The sequence below is a fragment of the Melospiza melodia genome, chromosome 6, assembly GCF_035770615.1.
Source record: "Melospiza melodia melodia isolate bMelMel2 chromosome 6, bMelMel2.pri, whole genome shotgun sequence".
In the NCBI taxonomy this organism is placed as follows: Eukaryota; Metazoa; Chordata; class Aves; order Passeriformes; family Passerellidae; genus Melospiza; species Melospiza melodia.
The window spans coordinates 11,143,561-11,161,324 of record NC_086199.1 but is presented as its reverse complement, the minus strand read 5'-3'; the positions used below and the strand labels follow the sequence as shown (position 1 = coordinate 11,161,324).

The window sequence follows — 17,764 nt, the reverse complement described above, 5'->3', positions numbered from 1 at the left end:
GTATGTGTTATAACTCCTAAAAAATGTGATGTATCTGACTTCAAAATGGGTGATGTGTGCTTGCAATGCAAAGAATCTGTTCTGGCTGTATTATTCCCAGCTCAACAAAAATGCTGTTAGAAACCCATCCATTAGAGTGAACAGTAAAACTCAGTCACACTCAAAGGCTGCTGCTTGTTTGGTTCTCCAGCAGTCCAAATTCTGCATGATGCTGTTCCCAAATTCAGCTGACTTCATGAAGAATTAATGCTAATGATCTCACATGGCTGGCTTCTGCCTAAGGATTATTTTACCTCTAAATACTCAGAATAAGGATTAGTCTTTGCCCCCTAGCCAGCAGTAGTTAGTACTGTTTAAAATGTAGACAGTTTCCTTCTTCTGTTATCCCTCTTTCTTTCATAGTTATTTGTGGGTAATCCTCATAGATACTGTAGAAAAGAAGTACTAAAGTTAATTGTAAAATCTGCAAAAGAATCACTGTGACTTTTAGCAGAAGTCTTAAGAAGGAAATGCAGTTTTTGTAGGGTGGGGGAATTGTTTCTTTTAGATCTGTAACAGCCTTGTATTGAGATCAACCAAATAGTAATTCATAAAGGTTGAGTTATAAGTTGTTGGTGTCCTATCTGCTAACAACTGCAGCCCAAAGTGCAGAAGATTTTGTTTCAGGTTATGGTATTCTTACACTCTGTCACGTTCAGAAACCTCCCCTGGTGATGTATGCAGTTCTTGAGTTCACCTCATGCAGGCAATCAAAATTTAGGAGAGCAGGCTGTAAACCAGATTTGTGCAAGACGTGGCTCCTCTACCATACAGAGAGTACCAGAGCTGGATATTCAGCTGTCTCTGCCCTTCAGCTTTGTTCCCTTTGCTCATCACTTCCTAGACAATGAATAATTTCCTGAACTACAGGCAGACTGTACATTTCTATGTGTTCCTTCTTTGGAGCTGGATGACAGGGTGGAGGGGTTTATTTTTTTTCTAAATCTGTTGTTTAAGCAGTCTCACTGTGCACATACAGCCTTAGAGAGCTGTGACAGATGTAGTTTTATTTTACACAAGGCAAATTTCTTCATTGATTAAAGTACTTTAGTACTCCCATGTTTTAAAATCAAAACATGGGAGCCGCTCTTCTTATATACTCATTTTCTTATGCACTTGGAAGACACCTGACACTGTTCTGACTCTACAGTTTTTAGTTTGCAGAGAGCTGGATGGGATACTCTGGCCCTGGCTATGGCATCCTGAGCCTGGTTGTCTCAGAAAAATACATTTGGTGCCTGGACTACCGGGGCAGCCTGTACTGCAGCGCCCTTCCTGCGGCCGGCCTGCGCTGGCAGAAGTTTGAGGATGGGGTCCAGCAGGTGGCAGTTTCCCCCTCAGGTAGGTTGGCTGCTGCTGCACTGTTGTCTTGTAAATATAAAACTTGGATAGACTTGGGCACTTTCTTTGTTTTTTTGGTTTTTTTTTTGGTGGTTTTTTTTTTTTTTTTTTTTTTTTTGTTGGCTTTTGGTGATGTTTTTTAGTATCACTTATTATTTAATTATATGTAACTTGTCATCTTTATGAGATTACATGTATAGTTGAGTGCATATGTTATTTCCACATAGGAATTTATTGTTTGTTTTTTTTTCCAAATAATTACTTCCAGAAACTTAGTTGTTTCATGTAAAAGTAGTGTGTTGGTTTGGATTTCTTTTTGTTTGTTTGTTTTTTAAATAGTCACAATTATATGGCTGCATCTTCACTACCTCTGCATCCCATGTTCTAGTTTGAATGGCTCTTTCTAGCAGGTTCACATTGCATTTTGGGAGATTTTCAACGTGCATTTATTTGCCTGGTTAAAGTGAACTTCAGAAGTAGCAGTTTAGTGGTAGGCAGAGAAGAAAGAGCTCCTTGTCTATACAAAACCTTGATTTTTGTTGCAGAGCTATAGAAGTTCTTGACTGTGAGGGTGGTGAGGCAGAGGAAGAGGTTGCCCAGAGAAACTGTGGATGCCCCATCCCTGGAAGTGTTCAAGGCCAGGCTGGATGAGGCCTTCAGCAATCTGGTCAAGTGAGAGGTGTCCCTGCTCTGGCAGAGGGGTTGGAACTAGATGATCTTTAAGATCCCTTCCCACCCAAACCATTCTGTGATTCACAATTTTAAAGTTCTTTTTCTTGTAAGTGTAGAACTGGCTTTGTGTATGTGTGGGTTGGTTGATTTGATTTCTTTTTAAATGCTGAAGAAAAAAAACTTTGAAGTTTTAGTACATTTGCATATGCATTTGTTCTGGATGGTTGTGAATGAGGATTATGTTGGATTAAAATTAAGCAGGTTTTGGTTATAAACTTGCGTCACTTTTGGCATTCCAGATTGTTCCAGGACTGGCGTGAAAATACAAAGTTTCTCAGCCATTTTAATTTCCTTGTGTCCTGCCTTGCCACTACTTTTCTTCCCTGTCATCTCTAAAAGCACATGCCAGTCTTCCCTTCTGTCTGTAGGGGAAGACTTGCTATCTGTTTTAAGAAAGAAATTCTGTTTGATCTGTCGCTGAGCTTAGCTATAGCCAAAACAATTTGGGAGTACTTGTAGTAGGTGAGAGTGTGGCCTCATCCAGCTCAGTGTCTTTCCCTTAAAAGTGGTCCTGCAGGGTCCCTGCAGAAAAGTGAAAGGCTTGGGCATGTGTCAGATTTGACTGTGGTAGTTTCAGGGTGCAGTTGATGGTGGCTCAGGCTGCCTGGGCAAAAAGGTTGTTCCTCTGCATTTCTTATCCTTCAATTCACTCAGCTTTTCATGGAATCTGTGGAAGTTTCTAGCATCCCCAGTTTGCCATGGATGTGTTAATGCCAGGAGCAGGTTAACCACAGCATGTCAAAATGGAATTAAATGCAACTTTGTGGAATCATTCAAAGGAAATTATTATGACAGTGTACTCTTCTGGTAAAGCCAGCAGTTAAGTTTGGAGCTACATTTGGTTTTCTTTTTTTAAGATATTATTATATATTAGAAGTCAGTTACTGGTCTGGTCTTGCTTTAAAAAAAAAATTGTAAGGGCTTTTTGAACTTGCATTTTTGTTTAGTGCTTTTGATTTGCTTTTCCCCTCCTGTTAGTTTAGGTGTAGCTGGGACACATCACCTGTGGCTGCTGCAGTAATTGCTGAGTGCTATTATGTTCTTTCTTTGCTTCTCTTGCAGGGACTCTTCTCTGGAAAATTGAACAGAAGACTAACAAAGCTTTTGCTTGTGGAAAAGTAACTATAAAAGGAAAAAGGCACTGGTATGAGGCTTTACCCCAGGCTGTATTTGTAGCTCTAAGTGATGACACTGCCTGGATTATCAGAACAAATGGAGATCTGTATCTGCAAACAGGTACCTGAATTAATTGCAGGCTCTTTGAATTTTTGTGGGCTGAGATTATTAGATTTCAAGTCTGTGGGATGATGGCAATTTGCTATAAACTTTTATCCACAGCCAGGACATAAGGAAACCTTTTTATCTTGAGAAACACTTGGAAACAGATGTGAGATTTGGTGTAATTAGGAGAGTGGAAAAGCCAGTTCATGGCCACTTGTTTTGTGTATGCCAAGTAGAGTACATACAGTACGGGGAATTTATGGCATGGGGAAGATATGAGATGGATGGAGGGATGGATGGATATGAGATGGAAGGGGACTATGGAAAATATCAAAATAGTACCCTTGCTTTGAAAGTGGTATGGTGCACTGAAACAACTCAGCCTTAAGTGGGCAGAATAGGGAAAAGTAGATGGTTTGTGTTTTGGAAAGCACAGATCTCTAGAAGGTAAGAGTTACCACCTGATAATGGCAGGAAGGTATTCTGAGACAGAAGATGGTGAGGTGCTTTGGGAATATAGCCAAGTGGTATGTGTTCTGTGTGACAAGAAAGCAAAGCCATGGGGGAACAGAATGGGCTGTGGAGCAGGAATTGCAGCTGCCTTCTTCCTGCATGTCAGTGAGGCACAAACTGGACAAAGGGGTTTTGTAGTGGCAACTTTGAAGTGGTGGCCTTAGTTTTAAGTTCTTCAGTGAATAGAAGAGGATGTATTTGGAAGGTGTTATGCAAACAGTATTCAGGCTAAATGCAAGCAGCTTGGATGAAGGATGGTAGTGTTAGTTTTAGAATTAAGGGAGAAAAGTACCAAGGACTCTCGGGCATGTGAGGCTTACACAGAGTTACTAAGGAAAAATTACAATAACATGATGAAGGAATTACTGGTGAATGAAGAGGAGGCCTGGGTTAAGGACAAGCTGTATAAGACATACACAGACAGGGCACCATGTCTGAGTGGCTACCAAAACTCTTATTTACCTTTCCTTTAGTTTTGGCACTCTGGTAATTTCCCTTTTATGTTTAGTTACTGTAGCACAACGCAAAAATTCTTTATGATTAAGAAAACTTTTTAAGTACACATCACCGTTTCAAAGACACTGTATTAATTTTTTTTTTTTTTTTTTTAGTTAAGTGTAGTAGTCCCAGACTAATCAAGTGGTCTGCCTGTGGTCACATGCATACTGCCAACAGGCATGGATAGGGGTGATGGAGAGTAAATTTTGGATGCTAATCATACAGGGCCCTGTGGAGGTTTAAATCAATATTTTTCTTCCCTTTGAGAGATTGGTTTGATTACATCAGCTTACATTCTGCTGTTCTTAGGCTTCCAGATTTGTCTTTTGATGCAAAAAATAAATTCTCAGTATATCAGTCTTCCTAATGAGAGGCAGCCAGTGAAAATTATTGCTCCAGGAGCTTTTCATCCCCTTCACTGTCTTGTGTAACATTTATAACAAAAGTGTGTGCTCAGAGGTTTAGAAATGAGTGTTCTTGTTAGTCTAGAATATATTATACACGAGTCTGTTCATACTGATTTTGGCAGTGTGAGGAGATGAAACAAAAGCTGTGTCTCCTGAGATGTTTCACATGTAGTTTCGTGTGTGTAAATCAAGCTTCAGTGTAATTGTAAAGAAGACATGTTCCTGTAGATTAGCTGTAGAAATGTGTGCAAACTGCCTGTAAATCTACCAGAACCTCTCTGTTCCTTTCAGTACTACACACTGTGGCATGCTCTTTTATAATTGCTCTGCTGTCACTACTCACATCAGGTTGCTTCTCTCCCTGGCATGTTTTGGGCAAAAGTTCTTCCATTACTGGCTTTTTCTTTGACTCTTCTGTCACCTCTAGTAGAGGTTTTATAAATGGAGATTCCTGGTGCTGACACTAGAGGGAGAAAAGGAACAGAAATGACAGCACTGGACATGCACTGTGCAGGGTGTTGAAGGATGTATAGTGTCTTATTTTTTAGAGGAAATTATTAGTAGTTTACAGAAAGAGCGGTCACTCAAGGAAATTGTGATCAAATGACAAATGTTAGCATTTCAAGGAGATTGCCTTCCTCATTTTCTTTGATTGAGTTGCTTTCTCTCTTTCCTTTTTGTTGCAAATAGCCGAAGTTTATAAAGCAATCCTCATTTTCTGATTTCTAGGCCTGAGTGTGGATCGTCCTTGTGCCCGAGCAGTAAAGGTTGACTGCCCTTATCCACTGTCACAGGTCACGTCCAGGAACAACGTGGTGTGGGCTCTGAGCGAGCAGCGCGCCCTGCTCTACCGCGAGGGAGTGCGCAGCTTCTGCCCCGAGGGCGAGCACTGGAAGAGCGACATTGTCAGGTAATCGCTGCTGGGAGTGCTGCCCGTAGCCTGAGTGACACAAATGATTGTGCTGGAGCTCCCTGATGGTTGGAAAAGTATTGCCTGAGCTCCTGTGTCTATATACCACTGTGTGTGGATATAATTATTTTAGCTGTCTGTCTGTGTATACTTCTTTCCATCCATCCATCCATCCATCCATCCATCCATCCATCCATCCATCCATCCATCCATCCATCCATCCATCCATCCATCCATCGCTGCTATGTAATGAAAGGAATTGTCACAAACAGAAGCAGGTTTAAAGAGTGAGAAAAAATTTTAAAATATCTTTATGATGTCTGTCAATGTGATTTTCTATTAAATATTCCTTCTTTAATCTGTGGCTTAATGGTTTTAAGGAGCTCTCCAGTTTTTTGAGAGTTTTTTTTTTCTTTTTTTTTTTTTTCTTTTTACCTGAGATTCAATGTATGTATTTTCTTGGTCATCCACACAGCTTCTGCACTCCTTAGCCCCAGATTTTTATAAATACTTTGTGTAGTTGGTATTTAACTTTGTAGGTGATTCTATGCCCACAGTAGTTCATCTGTGATAAAGTTAAAAGCACTGAGTCTCTGCTGCTGGCTCTGAGAATGTTGAATTTAGTGTCTCTTGTGACATCAGCCTGGTGCAAGTTTAGGAAGAAATTCAAGTTCTTGTTATCAGGAGATTTTATCTACTGAATATCCTATTGTGAAACCTTGACTTCTGCTACCTCCCAGCCTGGTATTTGGCTCTTGAACAGTCTGAGAAACTACTGTGTCTTTGTTCAAATGTGAAATTTGCTCGTACTCTAATGAGTTTGTTTAATGAAAATACCTGCTGATCTACACCTTAGGTACATTTCATGTTCTTGGACTTTGTGTTAAAATTGCAGAAGGCAGTCGCTATTTGTTCTTAAATTATCAAGAAAGGTTATCTGAAAGAGCTGGCGTTGTTTGCTACCTTTTCAGTGTCTGATATGATCACCTCACCCTGTTGACTTTCTGAGCTTGAAAATCGTTTACTTATGCAGGAAATTTCAGTCCTAAATTTAGCATTTATCTCTGTCACATAGTTAAGTTGAGTTTTCTCTTTGTAGTCCCTGAACTGCAGGTATTTTTCTCAGAATAGGTCAAGGAAGTTGAGGAGATAAATTTATGAAGCTGTCTTATCAAAACCTTAAAGAACACAGCTCTTGATTGCTTATTTATTGAACAAAAGAGGGCTTGTTTAGTTTTACTGTTATGTATTCAAGTTTCAAATCTTGAATGATCTTTGAAGGACTCATTTTTGTTGTAGTTGTTGAATGTTTTTTACTTAAATAAAATATAAAGTACTGATTAACTGAAAATTTAATGCCAAATGTGTTTTTTAGCTTGGTCCCACTGAATTTCAATCGTGTTAAACTATTAGCATTGTAACAGCTTCCTTAAAATGCCATTAACACAAATTTGTATTAAGGTTTTTAACATTTTTGCTTGTTTGCATTTCCAGTGAAATGCAAGCTTTGGAACCAGTGTGCATAACCCTTGGTGATCAGCAGACATTATGGGCTCTGGATATCCATGGCAATCTCTGGTTCAGGACTGGTATAGTTTCAAAGAAACCACAAGGAGATGATAACCATTGGTGGCAAGTAGGCATTTTTTTGTTTTGCTTTCAGTTTAGTCTTTTACCTTGAGTTGATTATTTGTGTTGTTTTCTCACAAGATTCTAAAGAAAATTCCAATTAATAGTACACTTTATTCAGTATGTTAAAACTTCTGTGTGGCTGTGGCTGAAATCTCCTTTCTGTGTCTTCTGTAAAGAGGGAAGGAAAACCATCCTGTGCTCATTCAGAGCAGCACTGCAGAAGCTTTCAAGAACACAAGAAATGCTCTGCCAGGTCATAGGACATGCTGTTGAGGCAGAGCATCAAATCTGGCTGCTGAATGCAGCCTTTTCTCTTGTCTTTTAGTGCCCATCCTTTTCCTTAGCTAGAGAAAATAAATAATAAGTCACCATACAAAAGAATGTGTTTCACATTTTTCCATTCAGTTGAGGTTTCTTCGAGCCATGTGGAGCAGCTTGCTTCAGCCACAGTTCATGTGGGTGAAACTATCTCAGTTACTGCAATTATTGTCTGGTGTTCATTTGGGATTCATGACTCTGGTTCCTCCAGCTTTTCTTGTTTCCTCCAGAGACAGGGATGGGGAAGAAGGGAGTACAAAAACAGTCTTACAGAAAATTTGTCAACATGCTACCTTAGTTACAAGAATTTTGTTCTATGTGTATGTATAATCCCTTTTTGCATGTGAGCGTCATGATGAGTAGCTTGGCTTTGAGGTTATTGGCAAACTGCTGCTCTCTTTGTGCTCTTAGAAATTTCATTCCTTTCTAGGAGTATCCCAGAGTGTTGCCAGCCTAGTTGTCCATGACAAAACATGGGCAATTGCTTATTTAGACCTCCTTCTGCACTATGAATTAAAATGTCCATGAGGTAGTTGCAAAGGAGTATTGCATTCAAGTTTTTGTCATGTGATTTGAATTGCTACACTGTGCAAATTTCTCTTCCTTTGGGAAATTGAAAATTTACCTCTTAGTTTGGCATGTTTTTAGAGGGACACGTCCTAAAACAAAGGCCTATCTTAAAATGCAGATTTCTAAATTGATTGTTGGATAGAAAAGAGTTGTAAGCTGGTTTAGTACTGATTTTGGCTTATTAGCAAGAGAATCACTCAAAACGTACCATTTTTACTTTTCTCTTCCTACACTTTGAAATCTAAGAAATCTTCTGGTGAAAGATTGTGCAGTTCACCCCAGAGCTTAATTAATTATCAAGAGCACTTTTTTTTCTTTTTCCCCCAGGTAAGCATCACTGATTATGTAGTGTTTGACCAGTGCAGCCTGTTCCAGACCATAATCCAGGCAACTCACACGGTGGCAACAGCAGCTCAGGCACCTGTGGAGAAGGTGGCTGACAAGCTAAGAATGGCATTTTGGTCACAGCAGCTTCAGTGTCAGCCCAGCCTCCTTGGAGTCAATGGCAGTGGAGTCTGGATCTCTTCAGGCAAAAATGAATTCCATGTAGCAAAGGGGAACTTAGTAGGTTGGTGTGCTTTTGCTTCTTTAGTTTTTTTAAGTTAAGAGTATTAAGTAGAAGGAAATAACTAACTACAACTCTGTCACCACAGAAATTACCCATGGCAAATCAGAGCAGCTTTAACTTGTTTAAAAATTAAATTAAATTATTCATTAGCATTTGGTCTTAAATACTTTCTCATTTAAAGGGAAATATTTTTCATGGAAAAGTCATTGCCAACCAGTGAACTGTGCACAAGTTACTGCTTTTAACACCTACATTTGTCTCTTCTCTGGGATAAGGCAATCTTAAGCTGCTGAAGCTGTTTTGTCTTGCACAATGGAGTCTGGCTCATAATCAGTGTGACTGTGCAAGACATAATGTTATGGTTTTATAGTGCTAATGGAGGGTTTGCTTTATTTTTCTTGCTACAGTTCTCAAAATACAATACTTATTTGCTACATTTCGTTGTTTAGGTAAACTCTAACAATGCATCTGGGATATTGTTTAACCTCATCACCAAATTGGTCCCCTGTTGAAGACCATTAATACTCTTCTTTATCCTCTTCTGCATTCCCAGTTTTCTCTGTGTGTTTACACAGGTGTTGGGAGGAGAATTCCCCCTCCCCCTACAGTATCTTGGAAGATTTTCATAGAAAATCTTGTCTAAAATATATTTAATAATTGATTGCAATAGAATTTCTTCTAAATTTGAAATAACAAACTTTAACAGAAAACTGTGTTTCCTATTAATGCCACTCATTCTTTTTTCAAGGCACGTATTGGAATAATATTGTGCCTCGTGGTACTGCTTCTGCCACAAAATGGATTTTTGTGTTGGCTTCCCCTGCTTCATCTAAAGAAGGTTGGTAAATCAACACTGCAGATGTATAATATCTGATTTTTAAACAGAGTGGAATTGATGGTGTAAGTAATTAAATATCCTGAACTACTTCAGGTATTGGTTGTCTTTTCTGTTTGCAGGGATCTAAAGTAGTTGAAGTAGGGTGGAAGTATATCTGTAAAACTTCTGGAGATTAAAAGTATGTATTACTCACTCTGACCTTTGGTATGGAGGGGCACCCGACAGGGAAATGGGTGGTCCTCAGGAGCAGCAACTTCCTAAACTGCCAAAGCATGAATTGCCAGAATTTGTGGTTGGAAGTTTCAGAGCATGCTTTGCTGAAATGCCTGTAGTAACGTAGTTCTTCTCCTGTCAGAGCAGTTACTGCAGCAAAATTGCCCATTATTGGTAAAAGTGAGACCCTGTCAGGGAATTGAACTGCTGGTTACAGCAGTTAGCAATTGCATTATCTAAGTACACTGGCTTTAGTGGCAAAAATGTGGTTTAGAGCTGAAAAAGAATGCTGCTTTTCAAAGGCTATTATTGAGGATATAAAAGAGCAAAAGAATAAAGAGAGGTGATAGTGCACTGTTACATGTCTTCTCTCTATTTGTTCCTTCAAATGAAACATTTCTTTAAATAAGATCACTTACTACTTCCTTTATTTGAGAAATGGAGTATTTAAGTGCCTAAATAAGGGCTTAGGATGTGTATTTGTACTTCAAAGCCTTACCCTGTGAGCATAGCCAAGAAGCTTTAGTTTTGCCTTCAAATGTACTGATAATTTTTTTTTTTTTCAGAAAAAGTAGATGTGTAAGCTTTCTCAGAGTGGATTAGGAATTATTTTAATAACAGAAGTGTCCTTTCCATAGGAAGCTTTCTGTGGCTGTGCCAGAGCAACAAGGATCTGTTTTGTGTCAGTGATCAGAATCCTCATTTTCGTCCTTCTACGGTGCAGCTGCCACCGGAGGCTGAAATGGTGCACTACTCTGCCTGCCAGGATGCCATCTGGGCCTTGGATAGTCTCGGGCAGATATTTATCAGAACACTTTCCTCCAGCTGCCCAACAGGGATGCACTGGACAAAACTGGATCTCTCCCAACTAGGTAGGACATTTTTAGTGAGTAGATTGTCTCTTAAGCACACCATATTTTCCACAAATCACTCAGTTTACTGATGTGGAATATAACATTTACTGGCAGGTGATTGTAAAATATCAGGAACAGATGTGACTTTCAAAGAATGTTCTGTTTAGTCTCCTTTCCTGGAGACAAAAAGATTGCTGTTTGCAAGGTACTTTAGTGCATCTTGTGTTGGTCAGTCTGAAGTGGCTCGGCCTGACACGGTGCAGGGGCTCCAGCAGCTCTATCTAGGCTGGCTCTTGTACCTCAGTGCAGCCACAGTCACCTGATCTAGGGCACAAACTTCTTAATTTTATGGTAAAACACATTTTTAACTCCTGCCAAGGAAGAATTATGCTCCAAGAGTTGAATCATTCATGAGTGATGCAGCTGATAGCACTCATGTTGAGATTTATAGTGATGTAAACATTCAGCATAATGCTCAGAATGTGATGGTGGTTAACTGCTCTTTTCATTTGCTCAGGTGCTTGACCATGATTTGATCATTGAAATGTAATCACAGTTTGGAGTGTGGTTCTGGGGTAATCAAGTTATTTGCCACCTTCATAAGTAGTACTCTCATCAGATTTATTTGTTTAATAGTCTGACTGTTAGAACATTCTTATATTTGTGCTAATCTGCACACCTCTTTCAGGTGAAGAGAAAGGAAATTGAGACTGTGCACCATTCTCTCACCATTTTAAAAATAATTCGACTGGTTTGCAATATTTCCATTTTTGATGGCAGTGTTCATGACTGGTCTGATAACAGACAAGCAGTTTTAACTTAAGGTTTAAGGAAAGGCAGACAGCTGACAGAGTTTAAGCTTCATGTACAATTTTAGTGTATAGTTTATAATAATTAATGGAAAAATTATAAACTGTGTCTTTTAAAATTAACTTGTTTTTCAGTTGTACACCAGTTATTTTTCAGACCTGATTATTTGGTTCCAAATCACCATACTTTACACACTGATGCTTTTTTACTGACCTACAGGATAAATTTGGCCACTTTGTCCTTCTCATGATCCTTAGTGTGGTTTGAAACTCTTCTCATGAACCACTGCTTTCTAGCAGTTTAGACAGTAATTGTTTAACTGAAAAAATAAGTAACTTCTAGTCATTGTTTGAAAATCTCAGAAGAATTCATATAGGAAATCAGTGTAATTGGTGTTAGCTGCCTGTAATACCTGGCCTGTGAACTTCAGCAGTTCTGAAATTCAGCCTTTACATTCAGCTGTTCTGTCAGCTCTGGCACATGGTGGTGGCATAGTAGAGATTTGAGGTCAGGAAATACTCAAACACTCCTCTGTACCTGTCACTGTGGGTTAGCACTGAAATGTGAAAATGTTTTAGGCATTTTTTCTCCATTTAATTGCATGTGGTACATCACAGCTTGACAAGTGCATATCCATGGCTATAATAGAAAAGCCTTTATTTGTTCTAATGGGGCTGAAGCAATGGGACAGCTATTGTTATTGTGTCAAGTGTATGTTTAAGTTTACTCCAGAAACATGAGGACTGTGACTACAGAGGGCAGGCAGGGTGGGAGCAACTTTCTGTAAAGTGCAGTTCAGAATTCTGTATGGAAGTGATGGGGTTTACCAGCATTAGGTTGAAATATTCTTATGATGTTGGTAGTATCTTGCCTTTTGCAGTATGTTCTGGGAGTAGCACCCAGTAGATTATTTTGATTAGCATTCCACTATCACTATCAAGGTTTCTAAACACAGTAGAATGACCTTTAGGTTTGAACAATAAACAATGCTGCTGGTTCATGCTACTTGCTCTAAAACAGTTGGTGAGTGTGGTTAACATGACCTTGTCCCAAGATACAAATGGTAGGTGGGAGGAGGGAGAAACCCCAAAACATTTACATAAGGGCTGTGTTTTTGAATATCAAATTGTACTGTAGACGTAAATAATACCAGCTCTGCTGGGTAGGTGATATGTGATTCCAGCTTTGAGTGCCTGATGCTTGTCTGGATCAGAACACTTGGACAGCTGAGGTATCATGTGACAAAGCCTTTGAGGCATACTTTATTAGAAGGAATAACAAGGTTTTAAGTAAGATTTTGGCTTTGCAGCTCAAAGTCAAGTCTCTGCCTACATAAGAAAATTACTATAGATGTTCTCATCCCAAGCAGTTGGAGTTTTTGTTTGTCATTTTGGTTTTTATATGAAGCTGTCTGTTAAAATAAATTTTTGGGTGAGATAGATTGATTTCTATTCCTGTGATCCAAAAAATTAAATAATTCTGGTTAATGAGATCTGTTCACCACAGATAATTAAAAGATAAAGCTCTGTTGTGCTGTTGTTTTCTGTTCTTTTCCCCAGCAAGCCCTTACAATTGGGAATATTGCATTCTGCAGCAATAAATACTTTGAACTTGCACTCTGTGGGATAAAATTCCAAGCCTCTCTTTAAGGAATGCTGTGTGTGATGCACTTTACAAGGATTTGTTGCCAAATTTCACATCCCTGAAAACAGAGCTGTTACCAAGAATGGGATATCCCAAGCAGCACTGGCATGTTCAGTCAACCAGCAAGGCCTATTTTTAGAGCCTTTAGTTTGGAGTCTGACCAGAGCATTCCTTCTGTACTGGATCTGTACTGCTTGGGTCCCACTTTCTTTGGAACTTGTTTTCCATGACTTAGCTTTGTTTTCTCCAACATGGGGTGAAAAAAGGAAATCAAATGTTAGATACATTACGTCGTGTGGCTATTTTAAAGTTATTTTGAAAGAGTAAGAGTTTCAGTAGACAGTTAACTAGCAGTTCTTTTTAGTCTAAAATACCAGGTTTGCATCTCTACTGTCTTTGCAGGAATTTAGACTAAACCCAAACACAGACCACATCAAAATTCCAACACACACTTATTTGGCAGCTTTGTTTTGATGGTGCTGACAGGGTTAAAATACTGCTGCACATTTGAGATTGGTGTAATAAATATGTACAGTGGTGAATATAAATCCATTTGAAAATGAGTTCCTTTATTTACAGATGTGACACTGGTATGTTAACACTGAAATGCATAACCCATATGCTCTCATATTTTTGAAATGCTGCTGCTGTTAGGAATGTTCTTTGCTGAGTGTATTATCAGATTGACACCTTTAAAAGTCTCCAAGCATGGCCAGCTACAGAGAAGAGTTCACATTAGGTCATGTGAAAGTTTGTCTAGGCACTGATAACATTTGTCATGGAATGGTTCCCTGCTTGAATTTGGTTATTGGAATAGAGTATTTATAATGTGCTTTAGAAATTGCACTCTCCTATGACTAAAACATTTAGGTTAGAGGAGAAATTTCTCACATATGTACTACCTGTTGGTTTTGTTCATTGTATCCAGCAATTTTTTTTATTCTCCCACAAGTTGTATTAACTTCTAATCATTTTTATGTGACTAAAGCTTGTTTAATACAATGAAGTCTAAATACAAGTTGTGATTGTTAGCTGAATTTGAAGGGAAAATGCCAGGTTGCTGATAATCTCTTTGTTATTAGGTGGTGTAAAGCTGATCAGCTTGACCTGTGGAAATCAGCATGTTTGGGCCTGTGACACCAATGGTGGCATTTATTTCCGTGTGGGAACTCAACCTCTTAACCCAAGTTTGATGCTTCCTGCCTGGATAATGATTGAGCCACCCATACAGGTAAAATGTTGATTGCAATTCTTTGTAACCCAGTGGTTTAGCTCTATGCTAAACAATAAAACAGTCATTTTAGAATTCATGGGAAACAGCAGAGCCAGGTTTTATAGTATAGAATTGAGCTGTGCTGAGAACCCTCTGTGTGCTAAGCAGGGCTGGATGGACAAACAGCACAGAGCAGTGGGTGTGGGAAGGCTCTGCTCAAGTGGCATGGGGCTGAATGCCTGCCTCCCTCTTCCTTTATCCTCACCCTTGTGAGTCTGGGATGCTTGTTAGGGTGCTGGGCCTGAATTCATGACTTTGCTGGTCATGCAGTGCTTTGTAAGCATGCAGTACAATTGCAGCTCTTTTCCCTTGTTACTAGAATGGGAAAAGTTTATATCCTTTCTACCTGCCAGCTGGGAGGGTCAGCGCTGAAAGAAGCCACCTAAAGTCACCTGGAAGCACATTTGAAAAATACAGAAAACTGACAAAATCTGTTTCTCCAGTGTCTGTTTGTTGTTTGGTTGTTGGTTGTTTTCTTTTTAAATCCCTCTTTAACCACAGTGCTTGCTTTCATTGCTGCTCTAATACTTTGCAAGTTAATCTGTGAAATGGGAGTAATTTCTCTTGTGGGTTGGGACTGCTGTAATGGCGCTGACCTCTGACTACTGATTTCATTCTTTACTCCTTGGCACAAAATTGCTTGAACTGAACTGTCTGCTGGTCTAGCCCAGTAATACTGGATGTGTTTGCATACTTGATGGACATTCTGTGATGTTGCAGCATTTCTCTTAAAGATTTTGAAATGTGTGATACTTTCAAAAGTACACATTAAGAAATAGAAGTAAATCTGTGGCAGTGGAGTTGCAATCATTTATTTGGTTTTTACATCATTTGCTTTTAGTTCTGCTTATCTCTCATCAGCCAGTTGTTGGCTCATGTGTATCTCTGGGTGTAACAGCAAAGAAGGGCAGGGGAACAGGGAAATGAAAACTGCAGATATGCATCCCATCAATTAGCACAGCATTGGTTAGATGACTAATTCTCTACATTTTGTAATGTGGTTCTGGAGAAATGGTACCTTGTTTTGCAGGATAGCAAGGCAGACTGATAAATAGGTGCCAGTATCAGTTGCAGAAAGGACTTGGTTCCAGAGCTGATTCTTGGTGTGCTGCAAGTGGATCTTTCTGATGTAACACCTTGTCCCTGCTAGCAAGGGAGTAGGGCAGGAACAAGATGAGACTGAAGGTGTCAGTGATGATGTCTCCCACAAAGGCAGTATTCTTAAAAAAATAGAGGAAGAAACATTCCATTTAAACTGACTTTGCCAAGAGACAGAGAATTAAACTTGTGTACTATCTTCTTACCAAAGGTCTATCCAGGAGAATAGCCCAAAAAGCTGTTTCTCTGTGCTGATACTATTTTCTCTGTACTAAGTGGTTCTCTGCTTCTCCACTGAAGTAGATTAAATTACTCAATACAAAGGTGTTTACAAGAATTGGGATTTGCTGTGGCTCAGGATTTGGCAGTGACTTCCTTAAGTAGAAAGTGGACAAGGTTGAAAATCAGATTATTTCCCATAATCTTATCAACAAAGCTGGATGATGTTGCCTTCCAAAAATTATAACCTTCTGATACCCAGAGCAGTGTCATTCCCTTTCCTCTTATCTTGCCAACTCCTGACATGGCAGATTTAATGGGTCAATATAAAGAGGCAAGAATTCAGACATTGCTTGCAGAGATGATGAACGCTCATGGGTTACGTACTTGTTTTGAGACAATTCCAGCATGTTAAAACAAGTAATTAAATGAGCAGCCATTCATGCTTTTGCAGAGGCTTAATGCAAAATGAGAAAATATGTGAACTTTAAAAGTATTTCCAAATACATCATGATGTCTGAAGAGTGAACTATTAAGTGAACAATATTTGCTTATTAGGAACACCTTACTGTTCTGCCTCTTAATTGACTTTGACACAGTTCATGCTGCTTTGCTCTTATGTTCAGAACAACAGGAATACTGTAAGAAGTATTTGTGAATGATTCAGCCATTTTCTGTTTGAAGAAGGAAATCAAAACTGCTTTTCACTTGCTTCAAGTACAGGAACACTCTCAAATAACGTAATTTAAAACCAGCTATGGATATTTCATTCCCTAGTAAATGTCAGAGCCAATATGACTTGGCTGTCCCAGATCTCATGACTCAGGAGCAGCTTGGGAGCAGCTGCAGATTCTGCTTTTATGGTGTCACTTCTCCTTAAAGCAGTGCTGCAGTTGCACAGTATTCATCTTTGCAGAACTTCACAAAGGTATTCAGAAACTGCAGTTTTGATGAGATTTTGCTCATGCTAAAATGACTGAATATAATTTCAGTCTTTGACTTTGTGATGCTGTTTTTTTTTCTTAAATCAAGGCTAAACCCATTCTCATTTGTACCTCTTCTCTCTGTACCTCCTTACTGAAGCATCTCTTGAGATGAAGAAAACATTATTTGTTCTCTGCCCTGCTTCTTTTTTATTTTATCCAGTACTTCAGAAGTGGTTGATAACATCATTAGAGTATCTTGAGCAGTAGTAGTTTATATATAGCTGGTTTCTGTGATTCATCAATTTGGTTCTGCAGTCTTAGAAGTAAAATAATTATGTAGTTAAGCTGCTTTTTGAAAGCTGTTTCAAGGACATTGACAAAACAAATCAAAATGCTTTGATGAAATTTAGACCAGGAAATAGAAAATGTTTTTCCACTCTGTTGTTAACATGGAGGACAAAACTATCATCTGTTGCAACATGTCTCAAAATACACCTATATTTTTACATACATAAAAATTTAATTTAAAAAAAGGCAGGAAATATAAATAATATAGAGTATCTTTTTATTTGTTTGTAGCTTTATTATGATTTAATGCCTTTCCAATATCTAAAGGAAAAATAACTAAAAATAAAATAGAAAATTAGTACAGACTGTAAGACTAATTTAGATTATTAAAGGGTAGAGCTTGATCAAAAGGTGAAAGTCTTTAAATTGCTTTCAAAGGTCCCACCAAGTTGAACTCTTTGAAAATAATTCTTTGAACATTTCAGCTTTGATTTCTGGTACCTTCTGAAAAAGATGTGGAGACAAAATCTGATCTTGAGAATCTCTTGCTTCCCACAGTTTAAAAACTGCCCTTAAAACCTCAGATTTACATCAAGGCATCTATCAGATAAACAACTTTATCTGACCAAATTAAAGGAAACAGAACAAATATTTGTAATGAGTGACTGATCATCTAGTCATTGTAAATAATCAGTCTTACTCTAAAAATAGATTGAGACATTTTATTGTCACTTCTTTAATTGCTGCTCTTTGTTAATTTGTAACCACATTTCATAGAGAATAGAATTGGAAAAGTGATACTATTAAATCCAGAGGTCTGTTTAAATATTCTCATAGCTTGTCTGAGCTACA

At 38.6% G+C, this 17,764-nt stretch overlaps 1 protein-coding gene across 7 annotated transcripts in view; it reads left to right on the top strand.

Annotated features, from left to right (window-relative positions):
* TECPR2 (tectonin beta-propeller repeat containing 2) overlaps positions 1–17,764 on the top strand; it is a 43,199-nt gene that overhangs the window by 13,881 nt on the left and 11,554 nt on the right. For all 7 annotated transcript variants that reach the window (XR_010028256.1, XR_010028253.1, XR_010028254.1 and 4 more), the window contains 8 exons: positions 1,197–1,380; positions 3,175–3,348; positions 5,481–5,661; positions 7,156–7,297; positions 8,509–8,749; positions 9,498–9,587; positions 10,439–10,672; positions 14,191–14,339. Coding sequence is in view for 3 of the 7 variants with exons in the window: in XM_063159929.1 (XP_063015999.1) it covers positions 1,197–1,380; positions 3,175–3,348; positions 5,481–5,661; positions 7,156–7,297; positions 8,509–8,749; positions 9,498–9,587; positions 10,439–10,672; positions 14,191–14,339 (1,395 nt within the window). In the remaining 4 variants the exon portion in view is untranslated. The remainder of the gene's footprint in view (positions 1–1,196; positions 1,381–3,174; positions 3,349–5,480; positions 5,662–7,155; positions 7,298–8,508; positions 8,750–9,497; positions 9,588–10,438; positions 10,673–14,190; positions 14,340–17,764) is intronic.